Source organism: Acomys russatus, chromosome 24 (genome assembly GCF_903995435.1).
Source record: "Acomys russatus chromosome 24, mAcoRus1.1, whole genome shotgun sequence".
NCBI lineage: Eukaryota > Metazoa > Chordata > Mammalia > Rodentia > Muridae > Acomys > Acomys russatus.
In genome coordinates this window covers 13,681,659-13,699,986 of record NC_067160.1, presented here as the reverse complement: position 1 = coordinate 13,699,986, position 18,328 = coordinate 13,681,659, and the positions used below count along the sequence as shown (strand labels likewise).

The 18,328-nt window shown below is 44.6% G+C and overlaps 1 protein-coding gene across 1 annotated transcript in view; it reads right to left on the bottom strand.

Annotated features, from left to right (window-relative positions):
• Positions 1–11,292, bottom strand: part of Sp3 (Sp3 transcription factor) — a 42,533-nt gene extending 31,241 nt beyond the window's left edge. Inside the window, exons 1-5 of the mRNA XM_051166875.1 lie at positions 11,143–11,292; positions 10,406–10,543; positions 10,002–10,003; positions 9,792–9,920; positions 917–2,276 (exon numbers count right to left, since the gene is read on the bottom strand). Of these exons, the coding sequence (XP_051022832.1) occupies positions 917–2,276; positions 9,792–9,920; positions 10,002–10,003; positions 10,406–10,543; positions 11,143–11,149 (1,636 nt within the window). The 5' untranslated portion in view covers positions 11,150–11,292. The remainder of the gene's footprint in view (positions 1–916; positions 2,277–9,791; positions 9,921–10,001; positions 10,004–10,405; positions 10,544–11,142) is intronic.
• Positions 11,293–18,328: the final 7,036 nt, after the last annotated feature.

Below are 18,328 nucleotides of genomic sequence, written 5' to 3'. Positions count from 1 at the left end.
GTGCAAAACAAAAGTATTGTTATCTAGACAAAGAACAGTAACAATGATGCTACCTTTTTAAGCTTCGCTATTTAATCATGCTTGCAAAGCATTCAAGAATGTTAGGTCTGGATAGTTTCTAGTTTCTAGTACATAGTCGAACATCTCCATTTTATACAATGAGGAAATTGAAGCTGGGCCCACACCTTTAATCCCTGCACTTGGGAGGCAGAGGCCAGCCTGGGCTACAAAAGGAATTCTAGGACAGTCAGAATTGTTAAACAGAGAAACTCTGTCTCACAAAAACAAAAACAAACAAAAAGAAATCGAACTTGCCAGAGAAAAATAACCAGACCAAAATCACATATCTAGTGGCTGTGACAGTTGAGTCCTCTTAGCTTCCAGCACCATGTCTTATTATGCCAACCTGACACTCCACCCAGATACAGTATGTACAATGTTTAATTTGGCCGGGCATGATGGCACACACACCTTGATTCAGCACTGAGGAGACAGAAGTAGGCAGATCTGAGTTCAAAGCCAGCTTGGTCTACATAGCAAGTACCAGGCCAGCCTTTGACTAGACTATCACCCCCACCCCCATAAAAGTCAAACTCATCCCATACCAAGACCAATAAACACTCTCCTGTCAAATATAAAAAATTATGATGCTTGATAATACCAATAAGATGCCAAAATAAAATATATGGCTGCTGTAGGAGGAAGAAAAGTGTTACTAGTACAATAGAAAATCTTTCACTTCAAATATACAAAGTTTCAAAAAGAACAAGCTGGAAGATACTATGATGTCTCCTTATACATAAATACAAAGATGAAGCACCTTTAGTGAACACCAGATGCTGAAAAACAACTAAAGCAAAGTTTCCCTGTTTATTATCATTGCACTTTGGGTGGCATGCATACCATTAAGACTCACCTGCAGGACTGTCAGCGCTCTCTCCTGGATGCAGCTGTATACCAGTAGAATCTATAGAATTTACTGTAACTGTCTGTAGATTTGGCAACTGACCAGTGCTTAGACTAACTGGAGTTGAAGTCAAGGCTCCACCTGCTGCAACTTGACCAAGCGTGAGTGTCTGAACAGGCGTCAAAGTTATTTGTTGGGCAGCAGTGTTCTGTATTTGCAAATTCTGCAAGTTCTGGACCCCTTGTACTTGAAATGTTTGCCAGGTTATCTGTCCAGAAGGAGTCACTGTCTGTGCCTGAATTAGAAAGGTTCCAGGATTCAGCTGCAACTGAAGGTTCTGCAATGCCTGCTGTGATATATTCTGACCACTGGCTTGCACACCATGGATTGTCTGTGGTGTAATACCTTGCACAATTTGGGCTTGACTGGTTGGCTGCTGAGAATCTTGAAGTTGTAGGTGCTGGACAACAGGCTGTGCTGTAGAAACCTGAATATTCTGAGCCTGTGTCTCTTCAGAAACAGGCGACTGGATATAATTTCCCTGAAGATCTGAAGAATGGACTTGCCCACTAGTAGTAGTCAAGCTATTTGTGTTTTGTTGTAATATACCTGTACTATCTATTGTAACAGGCAACTGTGATGAAGAGGATGTTGGCACAAATAAATCTGTATCAGCATTAGTTTCATTAACATCAGGAGAAACCCGCTCACCAGTCCTTTCTGAATTGTCTGAACTATCCATAGCTTGTCCTGTGTTTATCAAATGTCCATCGGCATTAATGCCTGCAGTCATTGTCTGAGAACTTCCCGCGAGTCCCAAAGAATCTAGATCGACACTATTGATTGGTACAAAGGTAATATTTCCTGGCAGACCAAGAGGCACATTAGCAACTACTTGAGTTTGGCCAGGAAACGATGAGCCACCAATTGCAACTCCCTGAACCTGGACTTGACCAGTCTGTGGTATGAGATTCTGGATATTAGCAGGAGGTGTTCCAGAGGCAAGTAAGGTTTGATTAGAGCCAGGAATGATCTGAATTTGGCTGCTTTCTTGATTTATACCCCCATTATCTGAGGAGCCTGTGAAGCCAATCTGAACCTGCTGAGCATCTGTTGACTGAATCTGTGGTATTACTTGATACTGAACATTGGACACTGTACCATTTGATGAATCTGATCCTGGTGCAACTGAAAATATTTGTTGATTCTGCAAATTCTGAAGGGGAAGGACATACTGCCCACTTGAAGTAGCAGCACCTGGAATCTGTACTAGATTACCAGCTTCATCTTTTATAGTTGTAGGTGTAGCTGACAAAACCTCCCATCGGTTTGGTGCTCCTCCTAACTGTGCAGAAGCCAAATCACCTGTCTGGATGAAGAAAACAAAAATGTTGTGATGTATTTGTGGCAACTTAACCCAATTTGCAAAAAACCTCACCTAGTATAAATCCTATTACAGTCGTCTTAATAACACAAGCAGCAGTACTATACATACCATAATAATTTTTCACTTCTCACTGTAATATATGACAAAAATAGTACATCCTACTGAAATGGGGAAATGTCTTAATCAGAATATATTATATTACAACCACACTTGGGTTTTTGTTGTTGTTGTTGTTGTTTTGTTTTTTTTTGGTAGAGGTGGCCAAGGTCTCACTATGTTGCCCAGACTTATGTTGGAACTCACGTATCCGTATGACTCTTCATTCTCAGCCAAAGCAGGTGAGTAACTGGAATATAGGTACACACTACAATGCCTGGCAACACAACCTGATCTTTTAATCATAATCTGTAATCTTTAAACTGTACAAAACAAAGAGGCATTGTAAGCAAGATTATAAACAAGACAGAGTTCAAAGTGTATTCAACCCACTAAAAATACATAAATAAGACACCTTTTATCCCAGCACTCAGGAGGCAGAGATCTCTTGCATTTGGGGCCAGCCTGGTTTACAGACAGTTCTAGGACAGCCAGTGCACAGAGAAACTCTGTCTATAAAATAAATAAAATAAAATAAACCCAGACAGAATGGAACACACCTGTAATGTCAACACTTAGGAAGCTAAAGTAGAGGACTGCCTCAAGTTTGAGACCAGTGTGCGCTATTGAAGAAGCAAGCCTGGGCTATATAGCAAGACTTAACCCTTCCCTCCAAATTTGACATGAGGTGCTATTAGGAGAAGATAGGCAGATACCCACAAACAGCATAGTGTCTGTTACCAAACCTTCTGAATTGGGAGAGTAAATCTCAGTATTAATGCTATGCCATAAATCGTAAAAGGCTACAATTTTAGGGTATAAGTGATATATTTATTTTTTAGGAACTACTGGGGTTTGGGGTGTGTGTGGTAAAACCTTTAAAAACAAAGAACAAAAGAAAACCACTTAGCAGCTGGGTAATGTTAAGGCTCCTACCTGTAATCCCAGCACCAGGGAAGCTGAGACAGAGGATCAACTGGACTCCAAGGCCAGTTTTGAGCTTGTTATCAAGGCAGGCCTTGTCTCAAAGAAAAGCAAAACTTTACGAGCAAAGGTTGATTGTCCTGTGACCACAAAGCAGAATACCCAAGTTTGCGATGTTTTACTACTAGCTAGATGCTGGAGACTACAGAATGCGGCAGCACCTATCACTCTAAAACGGCAGCAGACTATGAAGCAGATGTGTTTTACGTTCTGTAACCCACAAGAACCTGAGCTAGTACCGCCATAGCTTAGATTCAACACTAGAAAAATGCCAATGTAGGCAAACAAAACGGAAAAAAGAAATCCTAGATGACAGTCAACTAGTGGGGGTTTTTTGTTGTTGTTTTCTTTTTAAAGGAAATAAAAATAGCAGTGTCTGACATGTGGGCTTTTCTTTTATGGCAAGTACCACAGTTATACACTCTTAAAGCAATCCTGTGGTAGATGCTATTCTTAACACCTATACTTCATAGATGAGAAACGAGACAAGCCATCCCACAGTTGACAGCAGACAGTATTCAATACTCAGGGTAAGCTTTCCTCTAGAGCCCAAAGCATTCTCAGCTACTGTTCTACTTGCCTATCACTAATGATCAGGAATAAAGCAGACGAAGACCAGTTAAAAAGACACTAAGAAGACCCTATATGATCCAAAATAGCACATCCATTTTTCATGAAAGTTTTTGTTCTTGTTTTAGATTATTCGAAACAGAGTTTCTCTGTGTATCCCTGACTTTCCAAGACTCACTTTGTAGACCAGACTGGCCTTAAACTCACAGAGATCTACCTGCCACTGCCTCCTTAGTGCTCACAAAAGTATCGTTTGAGGGGAAATCTGTCTAGTTTATAACTTATACTTACTTTTGTAGAAAGTTTCTTACTTTCTGGTTACAGACTGCCTTTGAGAATGTAGTGAGAAACTGAAAAACTCACTACTCCATTTTCTTTTTTGGGGGGTTTTTCAAGACAGGGACTCTCTGTGTAGCCCAGGCTGGCCTCGAACTCCTGCCTCTGCCTCCCAAGTGCTGGGATTAAAGGCGTGTGCTACCACACCCAGCTTGCTACTCAATTTATTTTTCTTTCTTTCTTTCTTTCCTTTTTTTTTTTTTTTTTTTTTTTTGTTGTTGTTGTTGTTGTTGTTGTTTTTAGTTTTTCTGAGACAGGGTTTCTCTATGTAGCCTTAGCTGTCCTGGACTCGCTTTGTAGACCAAGCTGGCCTCGAACTCACAGTGATCCGCCTGCCTGTGCCTCCCAAGTGCTAGGATTAAAGACGCGCGCCACTACACCCGGCTGCTACTCAATTTTCATGCAGCTAAAAAAATCTGTTTCAAAGAATGAACCACAGTTCAACTTTGTCCTAATGTAAACATTTGAGCATATTTGTAAAGATGAAATAGGCCCATACAAACAAAACAATAAAATCATCCATAAATGGCCATAATTCTAGTCAAGCAGATGTAGATACACATGCTAATACAATGTGAAAAGTGCTATATACTAACCACATAACCAAAACACAATGTGGGAAACACAGAGGATGCGTGGGGATCATCCACACTAAAGACATTTTCCAGTCATTTTAGAATGTAAATTTTCACTTTGGTCAGTTAGAGGCACTAATAAAAATACACAGGCAATAATATCCACAAAACAAAAAGAAACCTTAAGAGTTCAAGAGGATCTAGAAAAGGCTTATATGCACAGACAAAAACAATGGGGAGCGCAACCAGGCCCTTCTATCAAGACTTGTGGATGGCTTTGGAGGTCATGCTAATTTGTTTGGACTTTACTCTGTAGCTAGGAAATGAAAACTGGTTATCATCAAGTCATCGGTGCAGTCACATCTGTATTTTATAAAGATAACCTAAAAGCTCAGTGAAGGAGAATGAAATAAATGCAGAAGAAATAAACGGAACCCACTACAAATCTCCAGGCCTGGACTGAAATACGTGTAAATCTTCAGTGTTTAAGTCAAGCATCAGGCACTAACGTCACTTTTGTCCATTTTGATTTAGAACTGAAATTAAACAGAAGTAATCTTTCCTAACATTATAAAACAATTGTTTTATTTCAGTCTTACGGCATTTCAAACAAATTCAAACTTACTTAGTTATTTTGTATTAAAATATGCATAAAAATAAATAAAATCCATTCATCATAAGTCACTGTTCAACTGAAAATCAACAGTCAAATTTTTAGCTTGTACTAAGTTCACAAACACTCTTGGCTTTTATAGAGGAATATAGTACTTTATACTATAAGCTAATTTTACAAAACTTATTTTGTTCATTTTTTTTTAAATAAAATGACAAATGTATGACACCTAAAGATATGAATAGGTAATTTTTTACAAAGGTAATGAGGTAGACATTTAACCATGAGTGAACAGTTTTCTAGTCAAGAAAATCCTTGAAATCCTTGAAAATAAACAGAACTATTTAAGAAGCAAGTCTGCAGAAACCCTGTCCATGGTACCCCTTCATAGCTAGCTGAATTACAGTACCAACCTCCCACAGTATAGCCAGTTAAATGAAGAGGGAAATCTGTACATCTGAGGAAAAATAATATATTCAAACTTTTGTAAATAATCCTAAAGTAAAAAGTATATTTTAAAAATATATATTTAAGTCCAGGTACAGTGGCTTTATACCTGTAATTCCAAATACCTGGCAGGAAAAAGCCTCAAGTTTGAGGCCAACCTAGGCTATATATGAAGTCCCTATCTGAAAAACAAAAAAGGAAAAAGAAAACAAACTATAGCATATGTGCACACATGTACATGCATGCAAAACATTACGTAATTCTAAGTTATCACATTTAAAAAACACCCACTAAGTACCTGGAACACTTTCTGAATAAATGTATATTAGTTTCAAATCACACCAAAGAAAATTATAGAATGTATATATAGAATGAAAGAAATCATCAGTAATACTGATTTTGAGATAGTAGCACCTAAGGAACTATAAACCAATTTTAAGCCTATTTCTGTAACTCCTCAATGAACAAGTTCCAAATAGTTCAAATACCACAAACCTGAACTTTGAAGACCTTCCCTTCATAAAAGAAGTTCTATCAACATACCAATGAAAAAAATCAAGTACACTAAATATGAAATGGAGAAAAGATAAATTAGAAAGTCATCTAATACCAAAAGACAATAACTGGAAATACTACAAAAAACAAAGTGAAACAATACAACCCAGGCAAGACTAAGGTCTGGCTTAAGTCTGAGATAAGCCTCTATCTAAGTTACCAAATAAAACTAAGAAACTATTTTCTGTCACTCTAATATTCTTGTACTAAATAATGAGCAAGGAAAACATCTACCATCAAAGTTGGTGTGCAGAGGCACTCTCATTCCTCCCCCCCTACCCCCCCCCCCACCGTGTGCACCCATAACAAGGTGAAAAGGGCCCTAGCCTCCTGACCCCAATGATGTTGCTATAGCAACTCATGACAAGGGCATTCTCCACTGCAACTGGGTATAAAAATGACAGGGTGGAGGTGGAAAGAGAAGAAAAAAACAAAAAACAAAAAATATGATCTCTCTTCTTAGACTGACTGTGGCAGGGGAAAGGGAAATAGAAGTTCTCACTGCATTTTAAAAGCATGATTAACTTCTCAGACCCGAAAACCAGAACAACTGTGAAACTAAGGTGGAGTCAAACATAACATTCTCAGGCAGATACTCAAGGAAAACTTCAGTTAGAGCTCAGACTTCAATGACAGCGTTAAGGTCCCCCCACTCAGTATGTGGGGGTGCAATGGAAGCCAAAGCTCTGCAAATGCTAGGCAAGCACTGTCACAAAGCTACATCCCGGGCCTGTAGGTCTTAAGAGCAAATTATCCTGCTCTTGAACCGAATTAATAGTAATCTTTTCTATGTTCCAATATGTACCTGCAAAACTAATGAACACTAAAGTTTATAATGGAAGTGGGTAATTCTTGTAAAATTTGCCTGTATCGTTTATTTCACTAAGGTACAAATAAATAATCCACAAGTTCCCACATGTAACTTGGGCAAGTTAGTATATGCATAGAGATCTCCTAATTCCTAATTATTAACAATAAAATACGAACGAGCCTTTGATATCTTTGGATGTCCATGTTATAGGTCATTGTAGCTGGAACTGCTGTGACTGTCTAATCTCCAGCTCCGCACCAACACCCTTGGCCAGGACCGATGGTGTTTAGAACAAGTCTTCAGTGAACTCTGGCTTCTCAAGGAGCTTCTCATCTTGAAACACCAAGCTAAGCTGGCATTAAGTTGAACATACGCACTTGACTTAGACACAACACTTTTGTCAGGTATCTTGAACTAGCAAACTAGCAAAACTCCGACTCTGTAGCTACTTCAGTTAGTGTGTAACAACGTTCATTTCAGATCTGAAAGATGCGCAACAAGGAGGACCGCACTAGGGGAAAGCTGGGCAGAGGGTGTATTTCTCACTTTACTAGAAATCTAACAATATTCCACAACTTTTTAAAAATACAACTTTCAAGACACTACAGTTCTCTAATCTCCAGCAATTTGAGAGTACTAAGATATAGTTAAGCAGAGTTTTAAATGTTGAAAATATCCCAGTGAATTCATCTCAATTAATTTATTTTCTTAAACATCCTGAAAAATGTTTTGAATCACTTTTAAACTGGAAATTAAATTGTTTTCCATTATATTCAGATGAAAATACTGCTCATGTTTTTTCATCTTATTCAACTTTGCTCAATGTGAGAAATTTGAAAGAACTCTGATTTATCAAGCACCAAACATGTTCCAAAAAATGCGAATTGAGGGCTTCTCTAACAAAATTGTATTTTCATGTTATTATTACTGTTAGTAATGAGTTCGGATTGTGTTCATCTGGCAAAAAAAAAAAAAGTCTTCTTAATAATAATTTGATAGTTCTGAGAATCTTAAAGAAGCATAGCAACATTACACACACATTATTGGAGTCAATATACTGATCCTAAATAAAGCATAAGTTTTCATCCCTAAACTTCTTGTCACCATTCCCCTGCCCATCTGTGAGCACATTCCTAAACTTTGGTAGTTATAAGAAAAAAAATTATTTTATTTAAAATGTTGAAGTTTTAAAATTTTACTTCGGAAGTAGTTTATTAAAGTAATCAGTAAACTTATTTTGGCATTTTGGGCTTGAGGCATATAACTTATTTTAAAAGTTCACTAATCTGCCTGTTTGTTTACAAATAATTTTTCTCGAATACTTTCTATATTTTAATCTGCTTTTAAAAAAAGAAAAACACAAGATATTAAAAACACTCCCATTGCCCACAGTGTAATTTAAGACTAAAATTATCTATCACTAATAATAAAGTGTACCAACACTGAATGACAAGTAAAAAAAAAAAAAAGCTACCTTTTCTAACAATGACAAACTGCCAACTACATAAATCAACTTTTATGAACCATCTCTAAGAAATTAGTCTTGATAAGTATTTTAAGTATCTAAATAGGTGAACACACCTTTTTACAGTAAGCTAGGAGCAGCAATGGTCCACACAAATGTAAAATTCACACTGTCTATAACACGTAACTGTACACTGAGTCTTTACATAAGACTTCCAGCTCCTCTCCATTCTAAAATTTCAAAAAAAATACCAACACATTCTTATCAGACTAGTTATAATAAAAATGAAATTTTGCCAACCAAATTCAACTCTTAAGTTTGGGGTGCACTATCATGGGTGCACTATCATGCATGTGAACAAAATGACTTTTATCTACTTTTTGTCTCTAAGACTGATATTCTAGCAAATTGCAAAGGCTGAAGTATTACCATCTAACTTCTAAATTTCGACAGCCTCTAACTGTTTCACTTAACCCTACTCAGGACAAACTAGTGCAAAGTTGTAGTAATCTGCAAAAGCCAACAATTATGGATGATCAGATTTGTTTAAAAAGCACTGTAATAAAAGTGTTCGTTCGTACCTGTGTATAAAAGAAAATTATCTAAGGCCCAAATTAACCAACATCTGGGAACTTCAGCAAAATAGCTCCAGATTCAAAAACTTGAGACACCAGAGCCACTGCCTCCGTAGGTGATACTATACAGTCTACGGCCGATAGGCTGTGCTTGCAAATGTAGCACTGAGAGCAAATGAGTTTTCAAGCCCTGCTACGAATTACTCAAACATCCATTTTGGAGACCTGTGCCCACCCCCCACCTCCACCCTCCTCTCAGACTTCATTTTGTGAAGAATTTCGCGTGCGATGCCGCAGTGACAATCTTCGGAGAGCGCGGGCTGGCCTGGGCTCCCCTCCCGGGACGCGAGAAGGCAGGAAAGCGCGGAGGGGCCCGACGGCCCGCGCGTGGCGGCCGCGCGGCGGCGGGAGGCCTTTGGGCGGGCCGCAGGCCCGGGATGGCGGGCGCGGGCCGCGCGCGCGGGACTTACCGCTCCGGCGGCGGCGGCGGGGACCCCGGCGGCGGCGGCGGCCGCCTCCTCGTCGTCGTCGCCCGGCGATGGGGGCCCTATCTTGCTGCAGGTAGCGGCCAGCAGAGCGAGCGGTGACGGCTGAGTGTCCTACCCGCGATGGGCGGGTTCAGGGAGGGAGACAGGGAAGGGGGTGGCGGTTAGGGCCGGGCCGGCTCGCACAGGAAGTACCGCTCGCTCCGCTCCGCGCCGCGCCGGCCGGGCCCGCGCTCTGCTCCTCCGGGTCGGCGGCGCCTCTCCCCGCGCTCGGGCCGCTCGGCGGTCGGCAGCGCGCCGGGCCTCCCCTTCCCCCGGATCCCACCCCGGAGGGCGCGCACACTCGTACTCGCGCGCGCACACACACACACACACACACACATACACACACGCGCACACGCACAAAAAAAAAAAAAAAAAAAAAAAAGGCGGCGGGCGGGGGCGCGCGGGCGGGGCCGGGAGCGTTGGCGCCTCGGGCGGGCAGCTCCCGGGGCGGGGGAGGGGCGGGCGGGCGCGCGCGGGAGGGAGGGAGGGCGAGGGGAGGAGAAAGCGGCGCGCGGGGAGCCCGGCCGCGCTCAGCCGCTCCTCACCTGGGCCACCGCCGCCGCCCGCCGCGCCGTTTCCGTGCTGCTGCTGCTGCTGCTGCTGCTGCTGCAGATACTCGCCGTGGCCGCCGCCACCGCCGCTGTCCACGTCCAAGGCAGCCATTTCCTCTTGTTTCACGGGCTTTTCGGGAGCTGCAGGCACAGCGCGGGGGGGTGGTGGTGGGGCGGGGAGGAAGGCGGGTGCGGGGAGGGAGGGGGGCCCGCGGGCCGCGGCCCACATTAGCGCCAGCCGGTCCCGGCCCCTTCCCCTCCCCCCCGGGCCGCGGCCAGCCGCGGCGGCGCGCTCCCTCCTCCCCTCCTGCTGCCCCCGCCCGCCGCGGCTGTAACCCTCCTCCTCCTCCTCGTTCCCTCCTCCTCCTCCCCGCGCTGCCCCTGCCCCCTCTCCTCTCCTCTCTCTCTCCTCTCCTCCCCTTTCCCTTCGCGACGCTCGCTCCTCTCGCACCGTCAGTCACTCACACACACGCCCGCCCGCCGCCCGCGCCCGCACACAGGGGGATGCGCTCCCGGCGGAGTGGGCCGCCCGCCCTGAGCCCGGCGGGCACTCGGCGCTGGAGCTGGAGGGGCTGGACGCTGGCTGGCGGGGAGGGAAGGGAGGCGGAGGGGAGTGCGGCTTTCTGCCTCCACAGACACTCGGAGCCGGGAGCCGGCGGTGGTGGCGGCTCCGGGCTGGCTGTGGGCGGCAGTGGCGGCGGCGGAGGCAGCAAGGGTTGCTCTCTCTCGGCTTTACGTACCGGTCATAGTGTGTTTAGGACACCTCAGGCGGGGCTCCCCGCCGCCTTACACATGGTGAGAAGCGAAGGCGGCGGCGGCGGGAGAGGATGCGGGGAAGCGGCGGCGGACACGGCCGGAGCGGTCCGGGGATTTTTTTTTTTTCCTATTTTGATTGACTGTGCGGGAAACACAAAAGGTGGAGCCTCCAGCCCAAAAGGGGGGAAGAGGGTGACAGCCCGCCCGGAAGTTCCGCCCCTCTTCCCGGCGCTCATTTGCCAGCACGCTTTCCGTCAGATGTTTTCATTGGTCCGGACGCCTGTCCGTCGCTCGGCCAGGCGCCGGGCTTCCTGTTTGCCCTCGGGTAGAAGGGAAGAGACAATGAGCGGCCGTGGCGCTGTAGGTTCCCGAGAACGGCCTCGGCTCGCGCGTTACCCCGCTGTGCCCGCCTCGTTCCTCGGCTGCCGCTGCCAGGCCCGAGACGCAAGCCACTTCCACTCGTTGGCCTTTCGAGAAGGCCTCGCCAAGCTGTCGGGGAGCAGAGCCGGGGAGGAAGTCCATCCCCGGTGGCTTCGGCTCCACTCGACGTTTCCTCCATCCTGGCAGCCGCCTGGGCTGGATCTCCCCAGGGCCAGGGCTCTCGGAGCTGCCTCTTGCCAGCGCTGCCTGGAGGCCACCGCCGCTCAGCCCCAGGGCTGCTGCTGCGGTCGCCGCTGCTACTGAGCAAACCGGACCCGCCCCATGAGCCCTGGGGGAGGGAGCTGGTATTGGGGGAGACACCCCCTCCGAGGCTGGAGGAGGACTTTTTCACACACATTCAGCTCTCAGATGCATAGTCGGATCCGGCGCCTTTCAAGTCCCCTCCCCTTAGCCACTGTTTCCCAAGCATCTACTTTTATGGACCCTGGAGGCAGGCACTTACAGCAAAAAGATATCTCAAGTCCCTTTATCAGGGGAAAGAGTTTTAATTCTGGCCAGTGATATCAAAACAGGCTTAGCAATATTTTATTTAATGGGGAAGAATCATCTTTTAAAATGAGTTTGCTGCATACACACACACACTCCCTGCCTCTTAATCCTACGAAAGCAAGTCAACATTTGTTAAAATAGTAAATCTCACTGAAGTAGCTTTCCCCTTTGGGAGCATTTAGGTACTCTTTTTACTTAGTGATTTGGGTTCACACTCCTCCTTGCAGTCGTTCAAGAGAAAAATGCTTAGGTTCTCTGTTCTGCCAACAAGAGACAGAACAAGGAAGAATGTTGCCTATTACCTTTGCTTTAAAAAAAAAAAAAAAAAAAAAAGCTCAATTTAAGAGTAGGAAATATTATCCACAATACTTATATGAGAAGTCTGTCTCAAGAATTAAAAGTTCCAGTCATTGTATTTATTGTGTATTATGTTCTGTATAATAAGGTGGTAAAGTCGAAGCTTTTAAACTAGCTTTATGTGCACTAACTTTAAAAAAATTAAATTTGCAAAGATAAAGCTTGCATCTCAGTTCCAGAAGTCTTATGTTTGTTATCTATGCTCATAGCATGCACACCTGGCTTACTGTGCAAAAGCGTACCAGAGACTTGACCTTAAAGCACCAATGCACAGATATCCAAAAAAGGAAACAGTAGTTTCCCGTGGTCCTATATTTCACTAGAAGAATTGCTTTTAAAATTGAATAGTATAAATGGTATACTATTTTACACTTAATTTTTTTAATGGAAATTTGTCAGGATGCACTGATTGGAGGGATAGAAAAAGAGGGGGGCACCGATGGGGGGAAGAGCAAGATGAAGATGAGACCCAGGTGAAGAGGGAGAGGGTGCTACCAAATTGGCACTCTCTGGATAGCCCGTTCCCTCAAGTGAGTGTTTCGGACATTTTCTGATTTTTTTTTTTTCTTTTTTTGGGGGGGGGGGGAGCAAAGGAGGGGCTTAGTTGGTTGGGGGGTTTTTTTTTGTTTGTTTGTTTTTTCTTTTAGCTTTTTTGAGACAGGGTTTCTCTGTGTAGCAGCCCTGGCTGTCCTAGACTCACTTTGTAGACCAGGCTGGCCTTGAACTCAGAGATTCACCTGCCTCTGCCTCCGGAGTTCTGGGATTACAGGCATGTGTTACCACCGCCTGACTATTTGCTGACAAGGACACATGTCTTCTATTTCAATTGTGGCTTGCAAGAACAATCTTTTGGGTCAAAAGAAGATAACTCAAAGGCCGGGTGTGGTGGCGCATGCCTTTAATCCTAGTGCTTAGGAGGCAGAGGCAGGTGGTCCTCTGTGAGTTCAAGGCAGCCTAGTCTACAAAGTGAGTCCAGGACAGCCAAGGATACACACAGGAAAACCCTATCTCAAAAAAACAAACAAAGAGGATAACTCAAACTAGCTATTTTGATGTAAAACTTTCGAGGCAAGGTTTCTCTGTGTATCCTAGGCTGTCCTAGACTCACTTTGTAGACCAGGCTAGGCTTGAACTCACATCTCTCCCTCCTGAATGCTGGGATTAAAGGCGTGCTCCACCATGCCCAGCCTTGATGTAAAGCTCTTAAAGACTTCATGTTAGCAAAAGTATTACTTGCTCCTACAGTGAAATATCATGGACTTCTCCAACCACACTTGAAAGAGTTACCGTTACAGACTATCTGAAGATGACCAGCACTCTGGAGGCACAGGCAGGCAGATCTCTCTGAGTTGGAGGCCAGCCTGCTTTAGTCCAGGACAGCCAAGGCTACACAGAGAAACCCTGTCTGGGGGCGGAGGGCAGGGGGTGGGGTAGGGGGGTGGGGAAGACCCGAAGCAAAATGGTCTCTTGAAAGAATTCTTTAACAAGTACAAACACACGCAAAGCATATGCAAAGCATAATGCCTATATTTAGATAATACACACATGTAGTAACTAGTATAATTCACAGCGGATTAATAGGCTTTGGTATAGTCATTCAATGAAAATTTAAAAGTATCAAATACCATGAATAAATCTCAGAGCAACATTAAGATCTGTTCCCCCTGTCCTCATGGCTTGGCCCAGTTTCTTGTCATGTTTTCTCTCAAGATTTTCACAAGCTATTCCTGGCCAGGAAACAAAACCAGATCACCCTATTCCCCAGTAGATGAGGACAAAAATTGGTAGTAACATCAGCCACAGCTCTGAGAAAAGGAAGTCAAGCTGGGTCCGTGAGGTACAGCATTGAACAGCAGAAACGCTTATGTGGAATCCTGGTCAGCAGTTAGTCGTACCAGATCAAGATGGAAGTGCCAGTGCTGTCTGGACAGTTGGGCATGTTTAATTGGACTCTGGTTGTTTGTTTGTTTGTCCGTTTGTTTTGTTTTGTTTTGTTTTCATCTACTCCAATGAGTTGGTTCAGAAAATAATAGAACTTTGAACTTCTTTTAAAAATACTGAATGAACCCAGCTCTGGAGAGGCAGGCAGATCGCTGTGAGTTAGAGGCCAGCCTGGTCTAAAAATGACTCCAGGACAGCCAGGGCTACACAGAGAAGCCCTGTATTTAATTAAAAAAAAAACAAAAAACAAAAAACCCTGAGGGAAACCTAATTGCAGAAGGATGTGTTTTAAAGCATACCAAACAGGGCAACCTGTAATTCCCTCACTAGGGAGGCAGAGGCAGGTGGATCTCTGTGAGTGGAGCCTGGTCTACCAAAGACCTCAGGACAACCAAGGCTACAGAGAACCCCTGTCTTGAAAAACACACACACAAACATACCAAGTTGTGACTATCTGTGGATATATATAATAACAGCAGGGGTTAGTTATAATTGTCAATTTAACACAGTCTAGAATCACCTGAGGGGAGAGTATCCGTGATGGATTATCTATATCAGGTTGGCCTGTGACAATGAGGGACTGTCTTCATTGAGTTAATTGATGTAGGAAAACTTAGCCCACTGTGAGTGGCACCATTCCCTAGATGTGAGACCCCTGCATGTAAGAGTAGAGACAGTAGGCTGAGTTGTAAACATGCAAGCATTCATTTCTCCCTGTGTGTGGATGTGACCCGCTGAAGTTCCTGCTTCCTTGATTTCCCTGCTAGAAAGGACTATAACCCGGATCTCTAAACTGAAAGTTTTCTCCCCTTAACTTGCTTTTTGTCAGGGTATTGACTCACAGCAACGGAAATGATATTGATACAGAAATTCACTATAATCCTCAAGGGGTTTTAAATGTTCGTAAATTACAGAGGAAAATGACCAGCCTGATGGTTTAGCAGATCAGGAGGGTCTGTGGCCAAGCCTGACAACGTAAGTTTAGTCATAGGAACCCACAAGATGGAAGGTCCCTCCTCTCCCACAAGTTGTCCCCTTACAACGAACATGTTCTGTAGCATGCAAGCCCTCCCACCAACACCATAAACAATGTGAAAGGAAAATAAGACTAAATGGGTTTCTTAGGTGCTGTGCTGACATGTGCAAGTTTTACTTACTTAGGCCGAGGGTGTCACCATTCTTCATATTGTGTTGTCTGTAACACTATATAATCATCTTTTAACAACAACAAAACCTTTTAAACAAATGAGTACCTGGAGAGGCCGTGAAACGTGCATGTCCTGACTGACCAGGAAGAGTCAGCGACGCGGTATGACTCGGTGCTCCAGCCTTAGTCACTGGGACATTGCACCTAAATAAGGACCGTGAATACTGAGAGCAATTGGGAGACATTAAGATGTGTGGGCCGTGGCGCCGGAGGACAACCACAGCCCGGGCGCAGGAGGATTTGGATTAAAGTTAAAGGGAAAAGGGCCATGCGCACAGACCTCTCTGTCCCTTTGTTCGTGATATGAACAAGTTTATTGGCTTTTAAAAAAGTGCTCCACATAGGCCAGGCTTGGAAGTCTTGTAATCCCAGCATTTGGCAGGCTGAGGCAGGAGAGTCTCAAAACTCAAAGCATGCTGGGCTATACAGTGAAACTTTCAAAACGAGAGCTGGGTGGTGGTGGTGATGGTGCACGCCTTTAATCCCAGCACTCGGGAGGCAGAGGCAGGAGGATCACTGTGAGTTCGAGGCCAGCCTGGTCTACAAAGTGAGTCCAGGACAGCCAAGGCTACACAGAGAACCCTTGTCTCGAAAAAATAGATAGATAAAAAGAGAGAAGGCTGGGTATTCATCACAGTGGCCAAGTGCTAATGTATATATATTTTGTCAGAGACCCTACTTCAGTCCCCAATGTCAACCAGTGTGTAAAGCCTCCGTGGGATGCTGCAGTTGCCTCTGTGGGTGTTCTGTTTTTTCCTTATGCAAGGTCTCAGGAACTTGCCTGCCTGACACCAGTTTCAACATTCAACGTTGAAACACTTCCTCCTGAGAACGCTCGCCTCCTTAAACCTCATCTGCTTTCTGGGATCTCTCAAATGAATATGTCTCCATTTTAGCTACACTGTCCAATTTAAAAGGAAAAAAATCTAGGGCAGTGAAAATGCTTTTTATCCGTCCCTTACAGCAGCCACTAACAACGTTCAGCCACACTGGTCATATTTCCACGTGAATGTAAATTTAATGGCCGCACGTGGCCAAGGGCTAACGTTGGGCAGTACTGCGTTGAGGGCCTGCCTTGCTCTAGGCCCTCCATAGGAAATACCCCTCCTCACTCAGTTCCCTGGGGAAGCTCAGCCTTCCTGCAACCCCAGCTGTCACCTCTAAACTCTAGTTGTCTGCTGTCACCTGGGTTGCTATTCCCCTTGAATGTTTCATTCAGCCTCAAAGGACAAATGCTCAAAACTGAACCCCTAACCCTATCTACAGACACAGCTCTGTTTTCCCTTTGGACACTCTGGTTGGTTGGTTGGTCGGTCTGGTTTTTCGAGACAGGGTTTCTCTGGGTAGCTTTGGCTATCCTGGACTCGATTTGTAGACCAGGCTGGCCTAGAACTCATAGTGATCCACCAGCCTCTACCTCCAAAGTGCTGGGATTAAAGGCGTGTGTCGCCACCACCACCCGGCCTCCTTTGGACACTCTGTCTTCAAGAGTGATGCCATGGTTTTCTCAGAAATCAAGGCAGGAGTCAGGATTGACACATCTCCACAGCTTTCCCACTAGCAGAAGGCTGTGTGATACTGGCAGGTTTTCCTGAATGACCTCTCTTGGTGACTTGTTTGTTAAAATCACAAAATTTATTGATCCCTGTTCTGCAGGGCACTGCAAGGTGCTTACCGTTGGGAAATGTAATCCACGTAAGACCCAAAGTGTATGTTCACAGGGTTCAATTCCCTGAACCACAAATAATAACATAAGCCAGGAGGAGTGACACACGCCTGTAATCCCAGTACTCGGGTGCAGAGGCAGGCGGATCCCTGTGAGTTCCTGGTCTACAAAGCAAGTCCAGGACAGCCAAGGCTAGGTAGAGAAACCCTGTCTCAGAAAATAACAGACCAAATATGTAGCCAAAGAACGTCTCGCGTTTCTCCCAAGCCACTGAGCATCAGTCAGCAACTCCCAGAAGTCATCAGCATACGCTTTGCCCTGGCCAAGTTGCTGTGCTTTCCTGCCCTTCACCTGTTACTCTACTTGTTTTCCTCTTCCCAGCTCCAGGACCATCGTGGGCCTTCTGCAAGGATATCCTTCATAGTCCCTCACTGTTCCACAGTTAACCACGTTTACATCTTGCCCTCAGGATTCCTCTCCCTGGTCCCTGTGTTCCTGGAAACTCAGACAAGACTTCAAGCTCCACACAAGCCTTCCTATAAAGCCAATTGTCAGCAATTCCCCCTCAGCTGTCCCTTATACTTCTAGTGTTCCCCCCAACAGCTCTCCTAACTCACGTCTTACCGTTGTCAGCACTGGGGGGCAGGGAGGGTTTCGAGACAGGGTTTCCCTGTGTAGCCCTGGCTGTCCTAGACTGGCTTTGTAGACTAGGCTGGCCTCGAACTCACAGTGATCTGCCTGCCTCTGCCTCTGGAGTGCTGGGATTAAAGGTGTGCTCCACCACGCCCGGCTTCACTGTCAGCATTTGGCTTGCAAGCAGATTTTACTGTCTGTGGGTTTTTTTTTTTAATTTGCATTTATCTATCTATTTATTTATTTATTTGGTAGTGGGCTGTTTAGAGGTTTGCTTTTTTTCTTTTCAAGACAAAATTTCTCTGTAGCTCTGGGGTCTTAGAACTTATTCTAGAACAGGCTGGCCTCAAACTCAGAGATCTGTCTGCCTCAGCCTCCCTAGTGCTGGGATTAAAAGCATATGCCAATATTTTTGTTTGTTTTTCAGTCTTTTGAG